At 40.5% G+C, this 26,841-nt stretch overlaps 1 protein-coding gene and 1 long non-coding RNA gene across 3 annotated transcripts in view; one reads left to right on the top strand and one right to left on the bottom strand.

Annotated features, from left to right (window-relative positions):
* The first annotated feature begins 628 nt into the window (after positions 1-628).
* The window catches only part of LOC138373123 (tripartite motif-containing protein 59-like), a 50,673-nt gene continuing 24,460 nt past the window's right edge, over positions 629-26,841 (top strand). Inside the window, exons 1-2 of one of the 2 annotated variants that reach the window (XM_069339134.1) lie at positions 629-858; positions 8,452-8,522. In XM_069339134.1, the coding sequence (XP_069195235.1) occupies positions 8,517-8,522 (6 nt within the window). In that variant the 5' untranslated portion in view covers positions 629-858; positions 8,452-8,516. Of the gene's footprint in view, positions 867-8,451; positions 8,523-26,841 lie in introns of both variants that reach the window. The other variant, XM_069339133.1, reaches the window with a different exon arrangement.
* On the bottom strand, positions 23,165-23,923 carry LOC138373122 (uncharacterized). Its single transcript, XR_011231071.1, has 2 exons — positions 23,574-23,923; positions 23,165-23,373 (listed from the first exon to the last, which is right to left on the bottom strand). It is a non-coding gene; the product is annotated as an uncharacterized lncRNA (long non-coding RNA).

The raw sequence follows: 26,841 nt of genomic DNA, 5'->3' as shown, positions 1-26,841 counted from the left end.
TCATTCACTAAAAGTTGCACAAGTGGGAGCGGCAGTAAAAAAAGCGAACCAAACCTTGGGAATAATCAAGCGTGCCTTTACCTTCAAGGAAACTAAAGTAGTCCTTCAATTGTATAAGTCTCTGGTGCGCCCCCACCTGGATTATTGCATACAGGCATTGAGACCTTATCTTCAGAAAGACATAGCTGCTCTGGAGAACATGCAACACCGGGCAACAAAAATCATACCAGAGATTAGTCATCTCTCGTATCAGGAAGGGTTGAGGGCCACTGGCCAAACAACACTGCAAACCAGGCATGACAGGGCGGAGCTCATCGAAACACTTAAAATACTAAACAATTTGGACGATGTCGATCCGGACACTTTCTTCAAAAGGTCAAATGTAACACGAACGAGGAGTGACGGGTTCAAGCTCAACAAGCCACAATGTAGGACAGAAAACAGGAGAGGTTTTTTCACCCGTATGGTGGTAAACCCGTGGAACAGCCTACCAGTCAAAGAGTAGGTAAGGTAAACGCCAAAACTCTACTGGGTTTTAAAATACAGATAGAAATGGGAAAATGGGAAAAACAACTTGGCGGGTAAGCGAGCGAGCGAGTGACGTCATCACAACAAAGGTTGCTATAGACGTCTCCACGACTCGTGAAGTTCGCCTGTCTTAAAGACCTGTGTCCACAATACCCGCCAAATTGTCCCTCCTATAGTACTCTCAGGACACTTATGGCAGTGTAAGTGTGTGGTGAGGCCACACCACTGAAGACATTGAGGATATACCACGAGGGAGAGACAAAACTGTTGAAGGAAGGAGTCACCTGGCTCCACCTGACCACCTTGTTCCTCGCACTCTCATCATCCTCCGTAAGTCCGTAAGTACTTGAGTGCTTTCTGCTCCACCATTGTCTTACACCCCAACATGCAATTGTTGGGGTGTGGAAATAGGCCTGTGGAATTGTTGGGATGTAGACGTAGGCCTATGGAATTGTTGAGGTAATTTATAAGCCTATGGCATTGTTGGGGTGTGGACATTGGCCTATCGAATAATAATAATAATAAGAATAATAATGAGAAAATCCACTGGGACTGTGTGTTGTCGCAAACCCACGACCAAGGCATTGCCAGCCACATACTCTACCACTGTACCACCACTGACTTCCTAAAAGTCTTACAATCAGATTTCTACTGATGTCACAGGAAGTCTGTGATATCCTTATATCACAGGAAGACTTAAAGCCAGTTCAAGTTTTACGTAAGACGCCCCCAAGCACTCAGGTGAAGGGGTAAAGTGTTGTAGTTGAACACTGTATGCCCAACTTCAGATACACAGAAAATCACACTAAGGTGATGTGCATCAATGAACACTCCACTGGGGCTATGAGGTGATGCAAACATTGCAGGTTCACATTGCCTCACAGCACGAGTGAATTTTCTCATTGATGTATATCAATCACGTTAGTGTGATTTTCTGTGTAAATAATAATAATAATAATATTATTTATTCAAAAGATTGTGTGTACAAAGAACATAAGAGTATTGTTCAATTGAAGGGGATAGGAGTTACACATACTAATGAAGCCACTATTACGCAAAGCGTTTCAGGCAAAATTAATAATAATATAGAAAATTTGTAATTAATGTTGTGACAGGGTAAAACACCTAATATTTTAAGAGAAGTAAGCTAACAAAATGAGAATGTTCAAGAAAAATAAAAAATTAATACAAAGAAGGTGATACTTAAGGATTACAAGCATAGACTATTACATTATGGAGTCAGTAGTTCTAGCAACAGTACAGTGGTCTATTTACATTAATTACAGAATACAAGGTGTAATTTAGAAAAGCAAGTGAACTACTCCTCATAACATTTTCTTGGAACATAGAGTAGCATACTATAATTTAAGGTTAATGGGGCCAACACAGACAATTAACCAAGATTGTAACTGATTCATTATCAGTTACAGCAACCAAATCAAGCAGAACATAAATCTTTTGCAATGATGCAGTACTGTATATGGAATAGGTAACACACTGTCATTTTCCTCTTCCACATCCTTATCATTATTACCAGTAACACACTGGATAATCTCATCATCAGTTAATTCACCATGTAAGTTAATTATATAAGTGATCAGCAGCATCATTATCTAACCACTCATTCACATCACAAAGTTGCAAATCTTCCTCACCTGCATCTCTGAATGTCTCAAAAATTGCATTATCAAAGCCCTCAAATTCATAGTCATCTTAGTCTTCATTCTAACCAGGTGCCGGACTCAGAATTTTATTCCATGCATTCTTTAATGTGGTGACCTTCAACGTGCTCCATTCTTTGGCCTAGTTATAAATTGCATCTTTAATTGAATATTTCTTGAAGTTTTCTAGTGTTCTATTAGCCTTTGTATCCTTATTAGCCACTGTGCTACTCAGGCTCCAAATATGGCACCCCCCTGTGTGCAGGAAATAAATTCTTGGCCAAAAAAAAAATTATTGTATGACATACTTGAGCCATGATGGAGCTCGGAAATTGAGCAAACTTTGGGCACTAGGCGTTGGAGCGCTCAGGGTTCATTGCTATGCTCAAAATTATGGAGCTCATATATGTGACATATATATTATATTCTATGATTAATCAAACAGTGTTTTTGTTGTTATTACACTATATACACACATTGTATATATTCCCATCTACATATGTGTTCACCATAACAAACCACTAAGTTGTATGGTGAGCCCAAAAAACAAGATTGAGCTGCCACACCCAGCCAGCCCTCCCTCACTTCTCCAACACCTTACTTGCTCTTCTTCCTCCCACAATACTGTTATTGTTTTTATTGCACTATTTACACACGTTATGTATAAATATCTACATGTTTTATTCATCATAACTACAACTTAGCTGGTATTGTGTCCAAACAGCACAGTGCCCACAATACACTGCATGACAAGTCACACAGCAGACGACAACGCTATGAGTTCGATGCCACCACCCTCACCAAAATGGCTCCTCCCAACATACTCCTGTTGCTGTTATTACACTATATACACACATTATATATAAGTATCAACATTTATGTTCACCATTAAGCTAGTATGGTGAGTAAAACAAGAGTGGCTGCCACACACAGTGACGCTACCTCGATTCCCTCCCTCCCTCCAAAAAAAATCCTCCTCCCACAATACTACACACAGCGCTAATTATCACCACAATCCTGCTATTATCACAATTCTGGTCTCTAAATCCTGTAAATGAATAATCGACCACAAGTTTATTCTGTAAAGGAATATAAGAAGTCGTTTGAAGATTCCTAGATGGACGAAATAATGTTGTGGTGCTGTGGCTAGAGCTGTGAACATCTTGAACAGCATTGATTCACTGACATTTGAACATTTTACACAGTCATTATCACACTCAGGCTCTTCTGTAATACTATCTTTGCCCAAATAATACCAGTTACATATATATTTTGACATTATTCTGCGATGCTGTGGTCACAAGCTGAACAGCAATGCTGTGAGGTCATGCTGCGTGCACCAGCCTTGGTTGCTCACTCAGTACTGAGGCTCTAACACCTGGGAATGTTGCCTACCATTTTTTTTAAATGGGTCTGTTTACAAGAGCCCTGAGGAAGTTGATGTGAACCCCATGTAGCCGCGGAAGTTTTGAATCATACGTTGTACGTATAAGATCCCTGAGGCGCGTTGCGCACCACCCGTCAAACGCCTACAAGCGCATTGTGCAGTGCAGTGGTTAAGCATCTCGTCTTCCTCAGAGAGCAGAACTTCCATAATGTCTGAATTCATAGCTTTTTTATAAAGCATTTTGAGAGCATAGATAACCCCTAATCCATGGCTGTATTACAAATGTAGTGTTTGGTGGTAAAGCCATACATGTTGTTTTGCCATCAAGCGATCTTAATTTAGCAGTGGGGTGAACTGGGGCATTATCAGTCAACAGCATTGCCTTTACCTCAGTAGGATGAATTCTACACTCATTGATCTACTGCATTTTTAGTTCTTTATAAAAGTGATTCTGGAACCAATCCTCAAAAATATTCTGTGTGAACCAGGCATTTCTTTTGTTGTAGTAGATGGCAGATAGTCTGTTCATGCAGTTTTTCAATGCTCTGAGGTTGGCAGATTTCCCAACAATTGCGTACTTTGTTTGGTGACTGCCATCTGCGTTAGAGCACAGTAATGCTGAAATTCTTTCCTTCTTTACCTTGCAACTAGGAATACTCTTCTCAAGCCTGAAGGCCAAAGTGTTTCTTTGAAGGCATTTCCAGTTAAAGCCTGTTACATCTGCATTGTACACTTAAAACCAGCTTAGATTATTAGATATCATGTGCTGAGAAAGTTTATGCTTATATGCTTTAGCACTTCCAACATCTGCACTTAATGCCTCGCCACAAATTTTCTTGTAAATGATGCCATGCCTCTTATTTAAGTCAACATACCCATTCAGTGCTAGCCTTCAAATTGTCAATGTTTAACTTTACAGCAAGTCTTTCAGCTGCATTTCTAATAGAATCAACTGAAACAGCAGTTCCTTTCGCATGATGCTGTGTAAATCATTTACATACATACGAGACCAAATCTGTATATTTAGCAGGCTTCAATGTTTTCCTGTTGCCTATTGCATGAGTTTGAGCAAAGAATTTCTTAATATTATCCTTCTGCTTTTTTTTATATCACAAACTGTAGCTTTACCGATGTTGAATTCTTGGACGAGTCAAATGACAGAGTATCCATGCTCTGCTTTCTCTGTCAAGTCAACTGTCTGATCAATTGACAAATGTTTTCTCTTTTGCTTTATACCTTCAATACCATGAATGCTGCTCTGAGACATCTTGACAGATTAAATGAGTTCAAACAGTAAAAATTGTTAAAATTTATCACGAAAATCCTTCTCATGTGAGCCCGACATTTTTACCCCAGGAAGAGAAGCACATGGTGCCAGCCATCTCATCCAGGCCCAACGCGTTGACATGACCTGTGCTTATTTTATAGGCATACTCAAAATTTGATGTACATATTAACTGTTACAAATTGTTTTATTTAAAATATTATTATTGTTATAATTAGAGAAATATTGTTAGTGTTGAAGTTTTATGCATTTTATACAGTACAGTTCTGTATTAACCCTTAAGCTGTGCATGGCATACATATACGACAGGACCTGATGGCAAAGTTCAATTTCTCAAATTTTCTCTAATGCTTTCCAATTTTTTGTGCATACTAGCAAATCCTGTAACTTTGTCTAAATGATCACAAACGTAACTTGAAAAATAAGAAAATAAAAAATAATTATAAAATTTAATATTAAAAACTTTAGATATTGAGATCAGCTGCAAAAATATGAACTATCACCAATTGTTCATTTGGTGTTATTATGCTCTCAGAATAATATAGGATCTTCATTTTCATAGATTTAGAATATATGTTTTCAGTTTAGTTTACTGTAAAAAAAATCGTCAATGTGGCATTTGAAATATGCGCCAAATTTAGAAAAAAATTGATAACTACAAATGTTTAGGGTTTGTGAAAAATCCATTCTAATAGGATTGTAGAACAGACAACTGTGTACATTATTTGTAAAAATGGTGAGAATCAGTCAGAAACTGAATTTTTTGAAGCAGACTATAAGTTTTAGAGATAATTGAAGTTGAAGTTATCGACAATGAATAAGGTAGTTCTAATTCATTAATTTACTTATATGTTTTAATAAACGCTGTTTGGCATTCGTACTTGAATATGTGAAAGTTGTAGGTCAATATGTGTTGGAATGATGTCAAGAAAAAATACCCCCCCCCAAAAAAAAACTAAATACTGTATAGGAAAAATTATAATGATTTAGAGGATAAAAATGTATATAGTGGCACCTCGATTAACGAGTTTAATCCTTTCTGGCACCGAGCTCGTTATGTGGAAAACTCGTCTTTAGAAACAAATTTCCCCATATAAAATAAAGGAAATAAATTTAATCCATTCCACTCACAAAAATATCCGTACTTGTGTGACATTTTATAATGTAAATATAATACTGCACATGTATTTATGAATGTTTTGTTGTACTATTTTCATGTTTACCTTATGAAGAGTCGTTGCTGGCTTGAATGAGACGATGGGGAGGTGGGAAGGAGGAGAGGCGTTATGGTGGGGAAGGAGAATCCACCTCTGAATCAGGGGGGCTCTCTCGGGAATTTCTCCCCACTGGGACCGGATTGTGGTTCACTATCACTGGCTCTTCTTTTCTCTACTTTTCCAAAGAACGTATCTATTGACAATTGCTTTTGTCTTTGTTTTAGGATGTTCCTAAAATGAGTCAGCAAATTGTCATTAAACATGTTCACACACCGGGTTGTCACTGCTTTATCAGGGCAGCTTTTCCAAGAATGTGGTCACCTTTTCAAACATTCCCAACACTTCCCTGATCTCACTGAAAGAGGCAGCATCCTCCCTTACCTCCTCATCTCCTTACTAATGGTGCAAATTGTTGATGAGGCCCTGCCATACTTCCTTGTGAGATCAGTCACACAGACACCACGCTCATGCTTTGCTATTATTTCCTTCTGCAAAACCACAGTAATTGTGTCTTTCTTCCTCTTGACAACACTATCTTTAGCAAGCAGCTTCTTTGGCGACATCTTGCGTTACAAAACCACAAAATACCGAAAGAAAAGCGCAAATAAATGCAGAGGGATGCTTGTCGTGCGCGATACAACAACAACACTGGTGTCGGAGGCGTTCAAGAATTTGTGAGAACCCGCGAGACGCTAGGAAGCACCATGTGGTTTTGCTCGTTAATAGAGGTGAAGCTCGTCAATAGAGATAAATTTGCTGTGAGTGGCTCACTCGTTACTCGAAATGATCTTAGATACAGCCTTTCGTTAATCGAGGTGCTACTGTACTTTATATAAGTGATAAAGCCCTGATCATCAAAACCACCTAAAGAGACAAAGAAAATAGAATTTAAAATCTGTGAAAAACTCAGTCAAAAAAAAATTCAAAATCCCAAGTTCTGCCAGTTGTGACTGATTTATTGGGTGACCAATTTCATTCTATCTTGACATAGTTAGGGATGGGTATGCACTCTCTAGGATGTAGAGGTTACATCAAAATGAGATAATAAACAAAGGAGATAAAAAATATATATATTTTTTGGATATTGGTGACAGTAACAGATATTAACATTAGGCAATACATTTTTATGATATATAACAAAATAGAGCATGATAACATACTCATTATTATTGGTATTATGATGCATTACTCAGCAATGCTATACAGGCACCAGCTGCATATCCACTTTGTGGATACTTCTTGCTACTTTTCTTCTTCATTGTACATTGGACAAGTGCTTGCATCTCTTTATTACTGCATTATCCCTCAGTTCCAGTTAATAGGAGCTGTTCTCCTTATCAACAAAATGTTCTCCTTTTTAAAAAAAATTGTCTAAAATACATTTTTGAAAATATTGGGATGAAACTTGCATGACGCTTATGCCAATAAGTTAGAGATTTGTCTAACATTTAATATTAATTTTCACATAATTCAAATATTTTTTGCCCAGCCCCAGCTTTTACAGCCCCCATTTACAGCATTTACAGGTTAATGCACATGGTTGTATTACGTAGGCTGTTAGAGAGGGAAGGGGAGGCAACCGAGAACCTGCCCATATCCCCTTCCCCTTTCCTGCCCACCCTCCTTACTCCTGCCCACCCTCCTTGTTGCTGCCCACCCTTCTTACTCCTGCCCACCCTCCTTATTCCAGCCCACCTTCCTTACTCCAGCCCACCTTCCTTACTCCTGCCCACCCTTCTTACTCCTGCCCACCCTCCTTATTCCAGCCCACCTTCCTTACTCCAGCCCACCCTCCTTACTCCTGCCCACCCTCCTTACTCCTGCATACCCTCCTTACTCCTGCCCACCCTCCTTACTCCTGCCCACCCTCCTTACTCCTGCCCACCCTCCTTACTCCTGCCCACACTCCTTACTCCTGCCCACCCTCCTTACTCGTGTCCACCCTCCTTACTCCTGCCTACTCTCCTTATTCCTGCCCACCTTTCTTACTCTTGCCCACCCTCCTTACTCCTGCCCACCCTCCTTACTCGTGCTCACCCTCCTTACTCCTGCCTACCCTCCTTATTCCTGCCCACCTTTCTTACTCCTGCCCACCCTCCTTACTCCTGCCCACCCTCCTTACTCCTGCCCGCCCTCCTTACTCCTGCCCACCCTCCTTACTCCTGCCCGCCCTCCTTACTCCTGCCCACCCTCCCTACTCCTGACCACCCTCCTTTCTCCGGCCCACCCTCCTTACTCCTGCCTACCCTCCTTACTTTTGCTCAAAGCACAATACCTAAAAAAATTTATTATATTTTTCTAAAAATTTACTATGTTTTGGTGGGAAAAATTTAGTCATAGAAACCTTAAATTTGTTTTATTTTGCCTTAATAGGTAATACTGCTTCCAGTCTCTGCTCGGCTACCCAGGACGATAGCAAACACAACTTCTGCCCATTAATGATGGTAAGGACAATTTTATTCTTACTGTACTACCAGTGTGTGTGTGTGTGTGTATCATGATATTGTCATTAACTAGTGATGGTAAGTATATTTATTATGTTGTCATTAACTAGTGATGCTGAGTGTATTTACCCTTTAAGTACGCAACACATCATATGATGGATTGAGTGATTTGCAGTAACTTGCGCTCCACATCATATGATGCATTGGAGTACCGCGCAAGATTTGAAAGGCCCGCGGGGTAGAGGGGGCTCCCATACGCTGCTTAGGGGCTATAGTAAACAGACGCCATTTTGTAAAAAAAATCCAGCTCACGCTACCATCGCGTGGGAGGCATCAGTTACCCAGCAGCCACCATGTTGAGCGCACGGCAGAATGCTTCTGGGGCGCGCACCACACAATCACTCGCCCAAGAGCAAATAACCAGTGAATTATTTTCTGATGGTGAGGAAAGTGATTTTGATGACTCTGACATTGATAAAGACTACACACAATTGACCGATGATAGTAGCACGGACAGTGAAAATGAGATACAGCCTCCTCCCATGGCGAAGCCTATACGCTCACCCATACCACCTTGCCCAGTGTCTACTCCAATTCACCTTCGACCACACAGTTCATGTGCTTATTTAGAGTCTGAGGATATTTTCGGTGATGAGTCAGAGGAAGGTGACTCTTTTTCTGGTTTTAGTGAAGTGGAATCAGAACATAGTGTTACCGAGCCTGGTGCCAGTACCAGTGGTGTTACTGGGCGAGAATTTGTCGCGTCAGCAGCGTCTCGCCCAGCCAAGCGCCACCGCATGGAACAACACGAGGCACCAAGAGTAGTGTAGTGATGGTGATGTTCTCGGGTAGTGTGGTGATGTTCACGTGCTTCCACCTTATGTGCACGTAGTGGCCGTACTGTGCGTAGACGGACTTCAGCTCCTGGTCCACGGTGTACATCGCTTCCTCGCCGTCGTGCCCCTGTTGCGTCTCGCAGGACACCAGGTGTACTAGTGTGGAGTGATGGTGCTGGTTTTATTCCTCGAATTCCTGCCTTTGACAATAAAGACGGGATTACCGAGCTTTTCCCTGATAATGGAGAGGATATGAGTGAATTAGATTATTTTACAGCATTCTATGATGAGCCGCTCATGGAATATATTGTACACCAAACGAACCTTCATGCGGCTCATCTCATTAGAAGAGAGATAACAGAATTTTCACGATTGCAACATTGGAAAACCACCAATGTAGGTGAAATGTATGTGTTTTTAGCAATATGTATGTTGATGAAGCACTGTGTCAAACATGCTATCACAGATTACTGGAGCAAAGATCTGACTATTCCAACACCTTTCTTAGGGAAATATATACAGTATCCCGAGATAGGTTTCAGATACTCCTCAGGTGTCTGCATTTTGCATGTAATGAGGACCGGACAGAGGATGATAGATTTTGGCGAGTGAGACACTATATGAATGAAGTGATTGATAAGTTCAGAGATTTTTACGTACCAGCACAGAAGCTGGTGATTGATGAATCCCTTGTGCTTTTCAAAGGATATGTTTCATTCAAGCAGTATATTCCCTCCAAACGAAACAGATTTGGATTGAAATTCTTTGTACTATATGACTGTGAAACAGGATACGTGTTACACATGATTCTGTATTCAGCTAGCGATGTAGACATTCCCGGTAACAACGAACATGGTGTCTCGGGTAGTGTGGTGAAGTCACTGATGGCACCATGGATGAACAAGGGCCACATCTTATACACAGATCATTACTATACAAGTCTATTGCTAACTACGTTTTTGGTTGAAAATAGAACTGGATTGGTTGGCACAGTAAAGGCACGAAGGAGGGAAATGCCAGTGTTTGACGGTAGACTTGCAGTTGGTGAGTGCCAGTTACGGAAATGTGATTAAATACTCTCAGTTTGGTGGAAAGACAAGAGAGAAGTGAACATGCTGACAACCATTCATGAGGGTACAATGGTGAACAGTGGCAAGGTGAACCTTGTAACGAAAGAACCAATATATAAGCCAGATTGTGTTCTTGACTATAATATCAACATGCGTTTGATTGAAAAGGCTAACATGATGGTTGGCACTATCGAGTGTGTGCGGAAAACATTGAAATGGATGAAAAAAGTGTTTTTCCATCATGTTGACATGAGCATGTTGAACTGCTATAATATGTATTTGGTGAAAACTGGACGTAAACCTAGTTTCCGTGCATTTGCTTTTACACTTGCAACACAGTTATTAGCAAAGTTTGGTAAAGATGTCCCTGGCATGCAAAGACCAATCATGAACCCAGTGTTGCAGCATGCTGTAACACCCAGGCTCGCTCACATGGAGGCCTTTCAGCAACACAGACTAAAACATTTGCCACCAGCTGGAAAGCATGCAATAGGCCAACGTGAATGCCTAGTATGTAAAACAACAAAAAGGAGAGTACAGAAACGTAAAGTGGTGCAAATATGGTGTGAAGCGTGTGCAGTTCCATTGTGTGCTGTCGACTGCTTCAACGACTACCACTCTCTCCAAGAATTCTAAATGTGCAATATTAGTGCAAAAACCTGTACATAGTGTGTGCTTGTGTGTACATATAATAATGAACATTGTGATTACATAATATAATGGCGTAATGGAAAACATTTGTGTGCACATGTGTATACTCGATGTATGTAACATTTATTGACAATGACTGTGATGTAACATTATGTGCAACACAATTAGTGACTAATATTGCTAATAGAATAGGCCTAGACACTGTAAATAATGACGCGAAAATAAATTTGTGGCAACTCTGGCTGCTTGAAGACCGCGCGCCACGCCTCTGGGACACACCGTGTATGAGCGATCATGCAGGGTGTGACGTCATCGCCCATCTTGTCGGCTCAATTACGTCGTCTGTAAGTTCAATTGATTTTTTTTTTCTCGTGGTCAGGGAACACGACTTAAAAGGTTAGGAAGAAAAAATAATTTTTTTTTTTTGGTATGCGCCTGTGGGTGACAAATGCTAAATAGCCCGGAGCCACACAAGGGTTAATCTTGGTGTTTTCATTACCCAGTAATGGTGAGTGTATTCATCATATTGGCATTACCCAGTGATGATGATTGTATTAGTCATGGTATTAATAACCAGTTTTGTTGAGTGTATTAACCCTCTGAAATGCATTAGCGCCTAATTTTGCTCAATCAAGCGGTGCGCATAACACCTTAACCACTGCACTGTGCCAAACGACAAATGCTTTTCGCCATTAACTGTCCCCACCGACAAAAGTTTTTTTTTTCGTACTCGGTCAAAACACGCTCGCGGTAGGTTGGATACAAAATGAACTCTTGGGACCTCCAGTGAGAGGCAGCTTTCTTTGAAAAAAAATCCCAGAATGTCCTAGGGCTGCTGGCTGGGTTAGTATTGAGTGAGTAACCATGGGGTGGTGCACGCGCCTCTGGCTCCCAAACACCTGTCCGATGCAGTGTTGAAAGATCGCTCTCTGTCGGTGAAATTCAGACCTTATAGCTTGAAGAACATAAGGGTCATGATATTGATGAAGCTAGGTCATGATATTGATGAAGCAATAAGGACCTAACACAAAGGTCGGATGCAAGTGATACCGCACCTATTAGGATGATACAGCGAGCGTATCCAGTTGTAGCTGTGAACGCCACCCATGCCCACCTATGCCATCTCCAATTTATATAGGTGATACATAGATGAATCATTTTCTGGGTTCAGTGATGATGTATCTGATACAAGTAGCAAAGATGAACAGTGTTAGCGGTTTCCATGGTGGTGTTTTCCATAGATATTTTCAAGATTAGCTGAATCTCTTCCAGATTGACTGACAATTTCCGAGGATGACTGAATCTCTTCCAGAATGGCTGAATCTCTTCTAGATTGACTGACACTTGCCATAAATGACTGAATCTTCCAGTCAGGGACCTTACAAAGCGATATTTTCAAGACTACCTTACTCATTACAAGCTTGGCTACATACCACTTACAAGTACTAAAGCCAAGGGTGTACGTGAGTGCGTTATTTGCAAGCACACAGAACAAAGAAACAGCGAAAATCTATCTGTACCTGGTGCAACGAGAGCGAAGTCGCACTTTGTACCATGGACTACTTCATTGATTATTACTCACTTCCGAAGTACTGATTGTGTAATACAGTGTGTTAGTATGTAAATAGTGTGTGAAACTATATATAGTGTAATCTTAGTGATTTTTTAGCAAGTAATATTGCAACAATAAACATTGTGGATACATTACTGACACACAGTATCACAGTTCCATGGAACATTATGAATGTTCTATTGTATACATATTGTAAATAACAAATATGCATCATATACAATAAAAAAACTAATAAAACCGCATTGGAAATACTGTACATAGAACAAATAATTGAAAATATATTTGTGGCAACTCGCAATGCTTGAATGGCTTGCACGCTTGCTTCTGGGAGTTTCTGGTACGGGCGACCAGCCGTGATGATGTCACAGCGCACCTTGTCCACGTCCCCACAGCCAAAGTAAGTGGAATTTGGTATTTATTTTTACATAGACATGTTCAGGGAAGGGAATTTCTAATTTTACAAACAAAAAAGATTTTTTGGGGAACACTTGATTTCATGCGCACAGGGAATGTCACAATAAACTCGGCGCATCACAGTGGTTAAGGCACTTGTAGGTACAAGCATACCTCAGTTTAAGAGTTTAATTGGTTCCTGGAGACGCCTCGTATTCCGAAAACTCGCATTCCGAAGCTAATTTTCCCATAAGAAATAAAGGGAAATGAATTAATCCGTTCCTGACTACCCCAAAAACCCCACATCAAACTAAATTTTTATACCTAATTCATCTAAATAAACCTACAAAACTATGTTCAAGTTATTACTTACCTTGCTGTTGAATGCTGTAGGCGTATGGAAGATGGTGAGGAGGTGGGAGGAAGAGAGGAGTTACTGTTTGGAAGGGGAGTCCCCTTCCATTATCACATCAGGCAGTGAGGACTTCACTGGTAGGCACACTCTGGTACATTTTGCCTGCATGCCACTAGGACTTGCTTGTTTTACTAAGAATTTGTCTAATGACACTTGTTTTTCCCTACATTTTAACACTTGTCTGTAGTAAGACATCACATTATCATTTAAAAGGTCAATGCAACGGCCTGCTACAGCTTTATCTGGGTGAGTTTTTTCAACAAAACTTTGCAGTTCTTCCCATACTTCACACATTTTCTTAATCAAGAAGGGACATCCTCTACTGCCTCTACTCACAGCTATTTTCTTAGGTTGAACCTTACCAATGGCTTTCTTGAGACCCATGGCAAGATATATAATGACAACTTTTATGCTCAAATGGCCAAAAAACCGATAAAAAACTGTAAATCCTTGTGAAGAATTCAGGTGGGATAGTCACTGGACACGAGACACTGGTAAACTGAGGCGCAATCGCCATGCCACCACGCGCCAGTCGGCCTGTACACGTATCAACAAACTCGCGTCCCAAGGTAACCCTCGCCTTCCGAGACATATTTTTGGAGTAAATCCTGCTCGTCTTCCGAAAAACTCGCATACAGGGACACTCGCATTCCGAGGTACCACTGTATATTGTAGGGTTCAAAACTTGGGTACAAGATGGATTCCTGAGGTGTTTGCCAGTTTGAAAAAAAATTCCCAGCATTCCCCACGGTTGTGGGCAGGCTCATATTCAAGGTAGCAACCATTTTGTATGTATCCATATTGAGCTCCCAGTCTCTAGTTGGCCATGTTTTTGAGAAAACACTCTCTGATGTTGAAATACAGGGCATATTGCTTGAAGATGAGCATGCCAGGGATTTTGATAACTCAAATCTGGAAAAAGACCTAAGACAGGTGTCTGATACTAGTGATACAGATATTAAAGTGAATGATGTGGAGAGTGTGTACAGTACACAGTTCTCACAGCCCTGCCATGCCGGCCTAGGTCATCACCATCAGTGGAACAACACAAATGAATTTTTGTATGTTCCACTGAACATTTAACGCCAATTGCAATTTGTTTGGACTATCCGGGAATTCTTTAGAGTAGGGTTCGTTAGAGTGAGGATGCACTGTAATTGAATCACAAATATGCTCATAATACTTTTTGAGTATAGCGATGGGTCACACATTTTATTATATAAATATATCACACTACACACTATTGAATAATATTACTCGAAAAAAATACTGAAAGAAAATCAACGACATTGAAATAATTAAGTAATAATATTTTTGTGGCAACTCCCACCTGACAGCTCGGGTGGAGTTGACCGCCTCCGATGATTACTCTGTCAACGCCTCACTTTTGCCTGACTTCCTCACCCTATTGTGGTCAAAATGTCACAAATTATTTTCTATTTTTCCCATTATCAGGAAACACAAATGAACACTTTTATAAGACGTGTTGCAGGCTAAAATCGCAAGAGCAGCCCAAGGGTTAACAAAAACCAACTAATAATATCAGGGGTTTCGCGGCCTGATGAGGGTATCGACATCATAAAACCAAAATACGCAGAGTCCCTGATGAAGGTAATAATTACCGTCACCAATTAATGCATTTTTAAAAATTCCATTTATTGTCCGAATATTATGGGACTGGTTTTAAATGCCCCTTTATATTGTGAACAGTTTGATAGCAAAATGAATGACGTAGCATGAAAATTTAGGTTAGAAAGCTGAAAAGAGTACAGTTCATCCTAACTAACGAACCCCGAACCCCGTTCTAGCGAATTCCCAGAAGATCCGAACAAATTGAATTAGGTACTAAATGTTCAGTGGAACATACAAATGTTTGATTAAGCAAGGATTGTTCATCCAAGCAGTCACCGAGACCGAGCATCGGAGGTGGCTGTCATCAACTATGATTCGCCAAAGTGTAAACAGTTATACAGTGTTTTATTATGCTTATCCATTGTTTCTAGGGAGAAATAGTTGAAGGATGATAAAATGGTGTCAAGGGTCATTGGTGAGAGTTGTTGTCAGGGGGCAAGTGGTGTCAGTAGTTAGGGTTTATTGTTAGGGGGGAGGCAGGTGGTGTAAGTTATTTTCATGGAAGGCAGGTTGTCAGTGGTGTAAGTTGTCAGGGAAGCTGGAGTAATAGTGGTGTCAGGGGAGGCTGGTTGTGTCAGTGGTGGAAGTTGTCAGGGAAGATGGAGTAACAGTGGTGTCAGGGGAGGCAGGTTGTGTCAGTGGAGAGCTCTGGCTCGAGTTAGCATGTAAATGGCAACACGTGGCTGGCGCCTCCATGCTCCACCTCGATAGTTCACTCACTGTCTACTTTTCACCAAATTAGCTGAGAAAATGTTACCATTTCAGTTGTTTGTAACACAAAGCTCTATCACATTCCATAGTCAAAATGGACAATTTATAATAAATTGTGGTGTCAATGGTGAGAGGATGTATTAGGGGGTGGAAAGGCATCAGAGAAGGAGGGTGAGTAGAGATGCCAGCTGACTGCTGCAGCACATGCCTGCCTCGATACTAAGCTCACTTGCTGCTTTTGACAAAATTAGGAGAGAAAATTTTACCATTTCAGTGGCTTGTAATGCATCGCTCTACCATATTCCGTAGTCAAAATGAAGAATTCATAATAAAATGTGGGGTCAGTGGTGAGGGGATGTATTGGGGGGGGAGGGAGGGGTAAGGAGGCGGCTAGCCTCTATGCAGTCAACATTGGGTCGAGTTTCGTCGAGGTCTGGGTCCAAGGCCTGGTCTGAGGTCTGGGTTCAAGGCCTGGTCTGAGGTCTGGCCTGAGGCGTGGTCTGAGGCCTGGCCTGAGGCCTGGTCTGGCCCAAGGCCTGTCAGTCTGGCTGTCACCCTCCCCCCAACTCCTATACCGCCAACATGCTACAACCCCCCCTCCTCCCCTCCCACACCTGACTACCACCGGCGGCCCGCCAACCACCCCTCCTCTCTTCAGTTTGTTGAGAAAATTATGTGATTTTGCTTTTTTGGATTCAATAATGCTCATATATGTAGAATTTTTAATCCAAATTGTTTGTAAGTGATTGTTCTATCAAATGCCATAGTGAAAATGAAGACTTCATAATAAATTAATTGTTTATGAATATTTATATAGACTGATACAGTTGGCTTATGGAAATCCTGGCCATTACATCATATTTGCGGCCACCAATAACAGTCACATAGTTTTGATTTTAATATGGAATTGCTTACAATTGATTGTTCTATCATGTGCTATGTTCAAAATGATAAATACATAATAAATAGATTTTATGTGATTTTTTGTTTTGTTGATAGTGGATGTAGGACCTTTGTTATTTTCACATAAAGGGGAGGGACAGCCTGGGGCTGACGGGTAGAACGATTTCCGCAGTGAAACGAATCGGCCTCGCCTCATATAACGCCTACGCCTCTTTCGAGTGAGGTCACACTGTATAAACATTTGAGTGTGGTTTGTGCGCTCATGGCCAATGCTCAACCTTCGTTGCAGTGTGTGACAGGTCGCCTGCCAGGCCAGCAAAAGAGTTAATCTTCCTTGGAGAATTCAATTTACCGAGTCTAAGATGGAGAATGGCAAACACAAATATCATATTAGGGAATGACCCGGGAAATAACCAACCACAGGTCAGAGAACTTTGAGATTCTGTGACAAATTCTCGCTCAGTCAACAGATTACAGAACCAACTAGGAACGAAAACACACTAGACTTGTTTTCTAGTGTGTTTTTGTTGTTTTCTAGTTTTCTAGACTTGTTTTCTAGTTCATCATTAGTTCACAAACAATGATGAACTAATCAGAGACATCACAATCTCAGATACTTCATACTCAGACCATATGCTCATTGAAGTGCAAACTAGCATAAATAACGGTAGTAGGTCTAAGAGACCCAACAAGCGAGAAGGAATATTTAATCAATTCAATTTTAACAATAAGAGGATCGACTGGGAAAAAATAAATGTAGACCTTGCAACCATTCAATGGGAGACAATCATAAACGACAAAACTCCCACACAGGGAATAGCTCAACTGACAGCTGAAGCTTACAAGGTCTGCTTGAAGCACGTGCCTGTGAGGAGGGGCAGAAAGAGGACCACTCTAGAAAGAGAACGCAGACAACTGTACAGGAGAAGGAAAAAAATAATGAAAATGCTTCGGTAGACACAACTATCACAAGCAAGAAAAATAAGCCTAAGCAGGGAGATCGAAGAAATAGAACAAACGTTGAAGCGATCATATGAGTCTGAGGAAATGGAATTGGAACAGAAAGCTATACAAGAGATAAGGAAAAATCTGAAATATTTTTTCACATACGCAAAATCAAAATCAAAAACCTCTACCAGTATTGGACCGTTAATTACAAATGAAGGTACGTACACAGAGGACAAGAAAAAGATTAATGAAATTCTAAGAAGCCAGTATGAGGCTATGTTTAGCACACCAATAAACAACATGAAAGTTGATGACCCAGACAGCTTCTTTATGAATGACATTCAAGCTGCAGATATAACGGATATTACCACAAACTCGGAAAACTTTGAAAGAGAAATTGACAATATGCCTATGCACTCAGCTCCTGGGCCTGACTCATGGAATTCAATATTCATAAAGAAATGTAAAGTACCAGTAGCGAGAGCACTCAGTGTAATTTGGAGAAAGAGCCTGGATACAGGGGAGATACCAGCACCACTTAAATCTGCAGATATAGCTCCGTTGCACAAGGGGGGGGAGTAAAGCCTTGGCAAAAAATTATAGTCCAGTTGTACTAACATCACACATAATAAAAGTGTTTAAAACGTTTGTATATAGGGTAATAACACCACAAACAGTATTGTTGGGGTGAAACTTTAGTGCGTCTGACCTTAAATGTGTGAAGGAAGCAGCCGCCACCTGACTGTGTGTAGCGACGTCTCTTAGTGCCTGAACTAACTATATCAACTTAGTTGTACAGTTGTGGTGAACAAAACATGTAGATACTTACATATAACATCTGTATATAGTGAATAACAGCAAAAACAGTATTGTGGGAGGAGAATGTGGGTGAGGGAGGGAGGAAGTAGCAGCCAGAGGCGGGCTGCCACTGGTTGCCACTGGTTGCCACTACCACTCAGCATGCCAACTTAGTGGTTCGTTATGGTGAACACGAGTGTAGATACTTATATGTAACGTCTGTATATAGTGAATAAAAGCAAAAACAGTATAGTGGGAGGAGAATGTGGGCGAGTGAGGTGTTGAGGGAGGGAGTGGCAGCGAGTGGCTGGCTGGTGTGTGGCGGTCACTCCTCGTTGCTTTTTGACTCATATTAGCGACTTAATGGTTCGTTATGGTGAACAGAACATGCAGATACTTATATATAACTTGTGTATATAGTGTAATAATCGACAAAGTATTTGTTCACTGTTTGATGAACATAATAATTGAATCAACAATATGCACACCATATTTTTGAGTACAGCGATGATTCACTCATTTTATTATATAAACATATCACACTACACACTATTGAATAATATTACAGCAAAAATACTATGAAAAATCAATCAGAGACATTGAAATAATTAGGTAATTATCTCTTTGTGGCCACTCCTGCCTGACAGCTGGCGAGCAACAGACCGCTTGGGACACACGCTGAGTCAGCGCCTGTTTTTTGCCAGACTTCCCCGCCCTATAGCGGGCAATATATGCCACTTACGATTTTTTTATTATTTTTCCCATGATCAGAGAACACAAATTAACAGGTTTAAAAGAAAAAATAATTTTTTTGTATGCGTCTGTGGGTGACAAATGCTAAATAGCCTGGAGCCACACAAGGGGTTAAACATAATACAGGGTACATAACACAATCAAATTTGCCCATAGTAGGTAAGCACCATGTAAAGAATTTGGGAATAATGATGTCTAACGACCTAATGTTTAGGGAGCATGGGAGCCGGTCGTCGGAGCGGACAGCACACTGGGCTTGTGATCCTGTGGTCCCGGGTTCGATCCCGGGCGCCGGCGAGAAATAATGGGCAGAGTTTCTTTCATCCTATGCCCCTGTTACCTGGCAGTAAAATAGGTACCTGGGTGTTAGTCAGCTGTCACGGGCTGCTTCCTGGGGGTGGAGGCCTGGTCGAGGACCGGGCCGCGGGGACACTAAAGCCCCGAAATCATCTCAAGATAACCTCTCAAGATAACTGCAGCATAACCAAGCAAATATTGCGTCAGTCAGAAAAATGATGGATTACGAGAACTTTCAAATCCAGGGATCCCATCACAATGGTTGTGCTCTTCAAATCACTTGTGTTGTCGCGTCATGAATACTGCTCAGTACTCACTTTACCCTTCAGAGCAGGAGAGATTGCAGAAATAAAGGGAGTACAGAGAACATATATGGCATACATAGACCTGATAAAGCACCTAAATTATTGGGATCGTCTCAAAGCCCTCCAAATGTACTCACTAGAAAGACGACGAGAGAGATATCAAATAATATACATATGGAAAATACTAGAGGGCCAGGTTCCAAATCTACACTGTAAAATAACAACATACTGGACTGAATGATACGAAAGAAAATGCACAATAAAACCAGTGAAGAGCAGGGGTGCCATAGGCACAGAGAACACTGTATAAACATCAGTGGTCCGCGGTTGTTCAACATTCTCCCGGCAAGCATAAGAAATATTGCTGGGACAACCGTGGACATCTTCAAGAGAAAACTAGATAGGTTTCTCCAAGGAGTGCTGGACCAACCTGGCTGTGGTGGGTATGTGAGCCGCTCCAAGCAACAGCCTGGTGGACCAAACTCTCACAAGTCAGAGTTTGAGGAGTAGAGAGTACTCCTCAAGTACTCCCAGTAGAGTAGAAGTAGGAGTAGAACAACTCTCAGAACCCCATCAAGCAGGTAAACTGCCTCTAGATACAATGAAGATGAGCCTTAGGCTGCACAATGAAACTTCTAAAAGCAGCTGTATTGCTGCTGCCTCTAATATCAACTGGGAGTTTGAAATAGGTGACATAGTGAATATCAACCTTGCAGTGCAAACATTTCTACACAAAACTTTTAGCCTTGCCTTGAGGCTACCTTGAAGTGTTTTCGGGGCTTAGCGTCCCCGCTGCCCGGTCGTCGACCAGGCCTCCTCGTTGCTGGATTGGTCAACCAGGCTGTTAAATACGGCTACTCGCAGCCTTACATATGAATCACAGCCTGGTTGATCAGGTATCATTTGGAGGTGCTTATTGAGTTCTCTCTTGAACGTTGTGTGGGGTCGGCCAGTAATGCCTCTTATATTTAGTGGAAGCGTGTTGAACAGTATCGGGCCTCTGATGTTGACAGAGTTCTCTCAGAGTACCTATTGCACCTCTGCTCTTCAACAGGGGTATTCTGCACATGCTGCCATACCTTCCGGTCTTAAATGATATTATTTCTGTGTGCAGATTTGGGACCAGCCCCTCTACTATTTTCCACTAGTAAATTACAGTAGTTGCATGTCTTTGCACCTTTTCCAGTTTGTTGATGTGCTGCTTAAGATATGGGCACCATACAACCACTGCATATTCCAGCTTTGGTCTGACAATAGTTGTGAATAATTTCTTTAGTATTTTGCCATCCATGTTTTTAAAAGCAATTCTGAAGTTAGAAAGTGTAGAATTGGCTCCTCACACAATGTTCTTTATGTGGTCCTCAGGTGATAGTTTTTTATCTAGAACCAATTCTAGATCTCTTTCTTTATCTGAATTCTTTAAAGATTTCTCACATATCATAGAGATGTCTGAATATAAAGTGAAAAAATGCCAAAGGAGCTAAGTAAGAACAAAGCATTTGGTCCAGATGGAGTTTCACCATGGGTTCTGAGAGAATGTGCACTTGAGCTCAGCATTCCACTTAACAGATTTTTTCAGGCATCCCCATGAACAGGAGTCCTAGCAGATGTGTGGAAAAAGGCTAACACAGAACAAATGATTGCACTACACGATTGATATTCACTGTACTACCTATTTCAGATTCCCAGTTAATATTAGAGGCAGTAGCAGCACTCTACAACAGTGGCAGCAGGGAAGATCCCATCATATATAGACCTGTATCATTGACAAGTGTAATAGTCAAAATATTGGAAAAAATAATTAAAAATAAATGGGTAGAACCCTTGAGAAAAACTATATAATAACGGACAGACAGTATGGTTTTGGATCTGGAAAATCCTGTGTAAAAAATTTACTCAGTTTTAGGATCTAGCCACAGAGATTTTACAGGAATGAGGTGGCTGGGTATTTTTATTTTGACTCTCCAAATTATTTTGGACAGCATTGATAAGTATCTCCTTGAAACTTCTTTGGGGATGACCCCTAACCTATACTTCTTCTCATAGTCATGCTTTTTATTAACCGATTTAGATATACCCTTAGTAAGCTATGGATTGTTTAACCTTTTAGTTGTGACTTGTTTAGTTAGCATTGGGCTGTGGGTATTATAGAGGCCACCACAAACAATATTGTGGAAGTGCTGGTAATCAAAATAGGGATCTTAAAGTAGTTATTGTCCTTGTATATAAGTCACCGGAGGCAAATCATCAGCAGTTTAAAGACCAACTAATGAAAACAGAACACTGCTTAGAAAACCTCACAAATCCAGCCCCAAACATCATCTTGCTTGAGGACTTCAACCTACGGTACCTGAAATGGAAGACTCTAGCTAATACAGTTTTATCAGAGAGAATTCCTGGAAGTAGCCTAAATGAACAGTCACATGCATATGACCTGCTACGAATGTGCAACAGGTTTGCCTTAAATCAGCAAATAGTAGAACCAACTAGGAAGGAGAACACGCTTAACCTCATTTTCACTAATAATGATGAATTGATCAGGAACATAATGATTACAAGTACCCGTTACTCAGATCACAACTTAATTGAAGTTCTGACAAGCATGGGGGAATAGACCTTCTAAACCAGTCTCGATTCCCAGTGGAGATTTCAGCAAATTCAACTTTAATAATAAACAGATAAACTGGGAGCATATAAACCAAAACTTAACAGAAATAAGCTGGGAAGAACAGCTAGAAAATGTAAACCTGAACCAGTGCCTGAAAAAAATAAGCTCAGTAGCACTAGAAATATGTTCAAACCGCATATCCCTAGGAAAAAAGAAGAAAAGTTGCAGATTGAAAGGGAAACGTCGTCCCTCTATAGGCAAAGAAAACGAATCACGGAACAAATTGAGAGTCGCACCCTCTCTCTAGAATGGGCAAGAAGGTTAGGTAGAGAAATCGAAACAATTCAACTAAAGCGTCAAGAATCATACAAAACTCAGGAGAGGCAAAGAGAGCAAAATTCCATCAGTGAAATAGAGAGAAATCCCAAATATTTTTTCTCCTATGCAAAATCAAGATAAAAAAAACCACATCTAGTATCGGGCCCCTGCGAAAGGGATATGAAACTTTAAAAGATGACAACAAAGAAATGAGCAAAATACTGAGGAAGCAGTATGTGAGCCACTGAACACACAGCCCTTGTCTTTCATATTCGTTACAGCAAAAGGTTCGTTCAGTGTTTGTTGGGTAGGCTGCTCCATTATGACAATCTTTCTTTGTTTCAAATGTGTTCCATTTGTTTTGTATTTATCACTTACGTCTCAATAATGGAGCAGCCTACCCGACAAACACTGAACGAACCTTTATGACATTTGTCCATTTTTCAAATTGTTTCAACAGTTCTTTTATTTTTCGTTTTTTTTTTTTTTTTTAAGAAACATGGAGCAGTCGACCTGTAGACCACCGAACGAACATTTTTGACATTTGTACTGGTTTTCAAAATTCTTCATATTTTTTATTATTTACGTTTTTTGTATGTAAGAAACATGGAGCAGCCTACCTGCCGACCACCGAACGAACCTTTTGCTATAAGACAAATGAAAAATAAATATTGAACACATTTGAAGAAAGGAAAATGTCATAATGGTTTATTCAGTGTATGTAAGGTAGGCTTCTCCATTATTGAGACGTAAATGACAAATAAAAAACAAATGGAACACATTTGAAACAAAGAAAGATTGTTATAATGGAGCAGCCTACCTGCCGAACACCGAACGAACTTTTTTGACATTTGTTGTATATCAGATATTTCATTTCTTTTTTCCTACAAAAACGTCAATGCTTTGCAACATCTCAGCAGTCACCCTTTTATATCCCAGCATCATTAGCATCTTTAAACAAGAACAACATAATTTATGTGCATCGTCGGAGGCGTCTAAGAATGTGCAAGCAGCAGCGCGACCCCACCATGTGGTGTTGACGTTACTCAAACCAGCGTTCGTCATACGGGACGATTTGACGCCGATCGGGCCGTTCGTTACCCAAAATATTCGTCTTTTGGGGCAATCGTTATGCGAGGTACCACTGTATATATATATATATATATATATATATATATATATATATATATATATATATATATATATATATATATATATATACATATATATATATATATATATATATATATATATATATACATATATATATATATATATATATATATATATATATATATATATATATATATATATATATATATATACACACACACACACACACACACACACACACACACACACACACACACACACAATGGGGCCTCGACTTCCGATGCTAATCCGTTCCCAGAGACGAATCGGATGTCAAAGCGAATTTTCCCATAAGAAATAAAGGGATTTGAATTAATCCGTTCCCCACCCTCCAAAATATTAATATAAAAATACATTTTATACTGAATACAATGTTTTTTTTAAACTACAATACAGTACTAAAGTTACTCTTACCTTTATGGAGGGCTCTTGATAGCGTATGGAAGATGGTGATGGGGGAGGAGGAGAGTTGTTACTGTTTGGAAGGGGAGTCCCCTTCCATTATCACATCAGGCAGTGATGTTTTCTCTGGGGTACTCTCTCTCCTACGTTTTGCCTGAATACCACTAGGACCTGGTTGTGGTTCAGTGCTTGTTTGTCTCACTACAAATTTGTCAAGAGACATTTGTTTTTCCCTTCTTTTTAACGTTAGTCGGTAAGGAGGCATCACAGTGTCATTGAATAGGTTAAGGCAACGACAAACTGCAGCTTGATTTGGGTGAGTCGTTTCAGCAAAGGTTTGCAATTCTTCCCATATTGCACACATTTTCTTAATTTTTGAGGAAGAAACATCCTCTACTGGCACATCCTCCCCTGAAGAAATTTCCTCAGCTACCTCTTTTTGCTGCTCCTTTTGAAGGGCTTGGAGTTCTTCGGTGGTCAGTTCTTCGTTGTGTTCTTCTACCAACTCCTCCACATCAGCACCATCCAACTCCAAACCCAATTGCCGACCCAGAGAAACAATTTCCTCAACGAGAGGCACTTCAGGTTCAGACTCAAACCCCTCAAAGTCTCGTTCTGCAACACATTCAGGCCACAGTTTTCTCCAGCCAGAGATCATGGTTCTTACAGTCACTTCTTGCCAGGCTTTGTCAACAAGTTTTAAAGCACTATAAATGTTAAAATGGTTTTTCCAGAACTCTTTGAGGGTGAGGTTTGTGGCATCCGTCACTTCGACACATCTCCAGAAAAGTGCCCTTTCATAGAGTTTCTTAAAATTGGCAATGATTTTCTGGTCCATAGGCTGAAGTAGAGGAGTGGTGTTGGGAGGAAGGAACTTATTGTAAGAAACTTAAATTCCTCATCCAATGAATACTCCAAGCCTGGAGGATGGGCAGGAGCATTATTGAGAAGCAGGGCCTTGAGTGGCAAACTGTTCTCCTGCAAATATTTTTTGATGGCAGGGCACACCACCATATTCACCCACTCCGTAAAAAATTGCCTAGTCACCCATGCCTTAGCATTAGCCTTCCACATCACACACATTTTGTGTTTCTGCACATTATATTTTTTGAAAACCCTTGGATTTTCGGAATGATACACAAGCAAGGGCTTAATTTTCAAATCGCCACTCGCAGCACCACACAACACAAGAGTAAACCGATCTTTCATAGGCTTGTGTCCAGGCAATGTCTTCTCCTCCTTGGTAATGTATGTTTTCTTTGGCAATCTTTTCCAGAATAGCCCTGTCTCATCACAATTAAACACTTGTTGTGGTAGGTATGCCTCACTCTGCACAAAATCTTTAAATTCGCCAATGAATCTTTCAGCCGCTGGTTTGTCTGCGCTGGCAGCCTCCCCATGCCTCACAATACTATGAATTCCACTTCTTTTTCTAAATTTCTCAAACCATCCCTTGCTCACCTTAAACTCTTTTACTTCTGCATCACTCGTTCCAGGGGTTTTCTTTAAAAGGTCTTCATGCAATTTTCTTGCCTTTTCACAAATGATGGCCAAATGATACACACACCGAAACGCTATCACCCACTAACTCCTTGTTGTGTATCCAAATTAATAATAACTTTTCAACATCCTCATGTGTTTGTGTTCTATGTTTCGTGATTATTGATACGCCTTTTGCCACTTTAGCACTCATAATATCCTTTTTCTTAGCCAGTATGGTGGATATCGTTGACTGAGATTTGTTGTACTGCCTAGCCAGTTCACCTACCCGCACACCGTCTTCATATTTACGAATGATCTCTTGTTTCTGCTCTATGGACATTCTTACATGGGATCTCATATGTTGAGCCTTACCACTGACTTTCCTGGGACTCATGGCGCGATAGATAATAATTACTTTAATGTTCAAAATGCAAAAAATCACCACAAAAGCGGAATTTCTTATAAGCGCGATCGTTACTAAGCGGGTAGCTGTAATAAACTGAGGCAGGTCGGACTGCGTGACCGGGAACCACGCGCTCGGCCGACCCGAACGTGTACAAACAAATATCGGATGTTGACGACACCATCAGATGTCGAGTCGCATTTTTTGATGAAATTTATATTGTAATTCAAATTTATCGTAAGTAGGGGCAATCGGATGTCGAAGTGCCACTATATATATATATATATATATGTGTGTGTGTGTGTGTGTATATATATATATATATATATATATATATATATATATATATATATATATATATATATATATACAGTACAACCTCGATTCAACGTACCCCGATTCAACGAATCTCCAGCTAGTTCGCACACTTTTCAGGCCGAATTTACTCACCCGGTTCGACGAACAATGGTTCGCCGAAGCAAGGGATGTTCGGATTTGCTTACGATGTCCAGACAGAGTTCACAGACTGGTTGAAAACTTTCCCATTCTATAACAGATTACAATTAATAATTCTCTCATATGACAAGTTGGATCACACAAGTGGATCACACAAGTGGACCACACAAATGGACCACACATGTGGACCACAAGTGGTCCACAAGCTTACGA

The sequence above is a fragment of the Procambarus clarkii genome, chromosome 41, assembly GCF_040958095.1.
Source record: "Procambarus clarkii isolate CNS0578487 chromosome 41, FALCON_Pclarkii_2.0, whole genome shotgun sequence".
Taxonomy (NCBI): Eukaryota; Metazoa; Arthropoda; class Malacostraca; order Decapoda; family Cambaridae; genus Procambarus; species Procambarus clarkii.
Note: the sequence above shows the minus strand (reverse complement) of the source record. Positions and strands in the feature narration are given on the sequence as shown.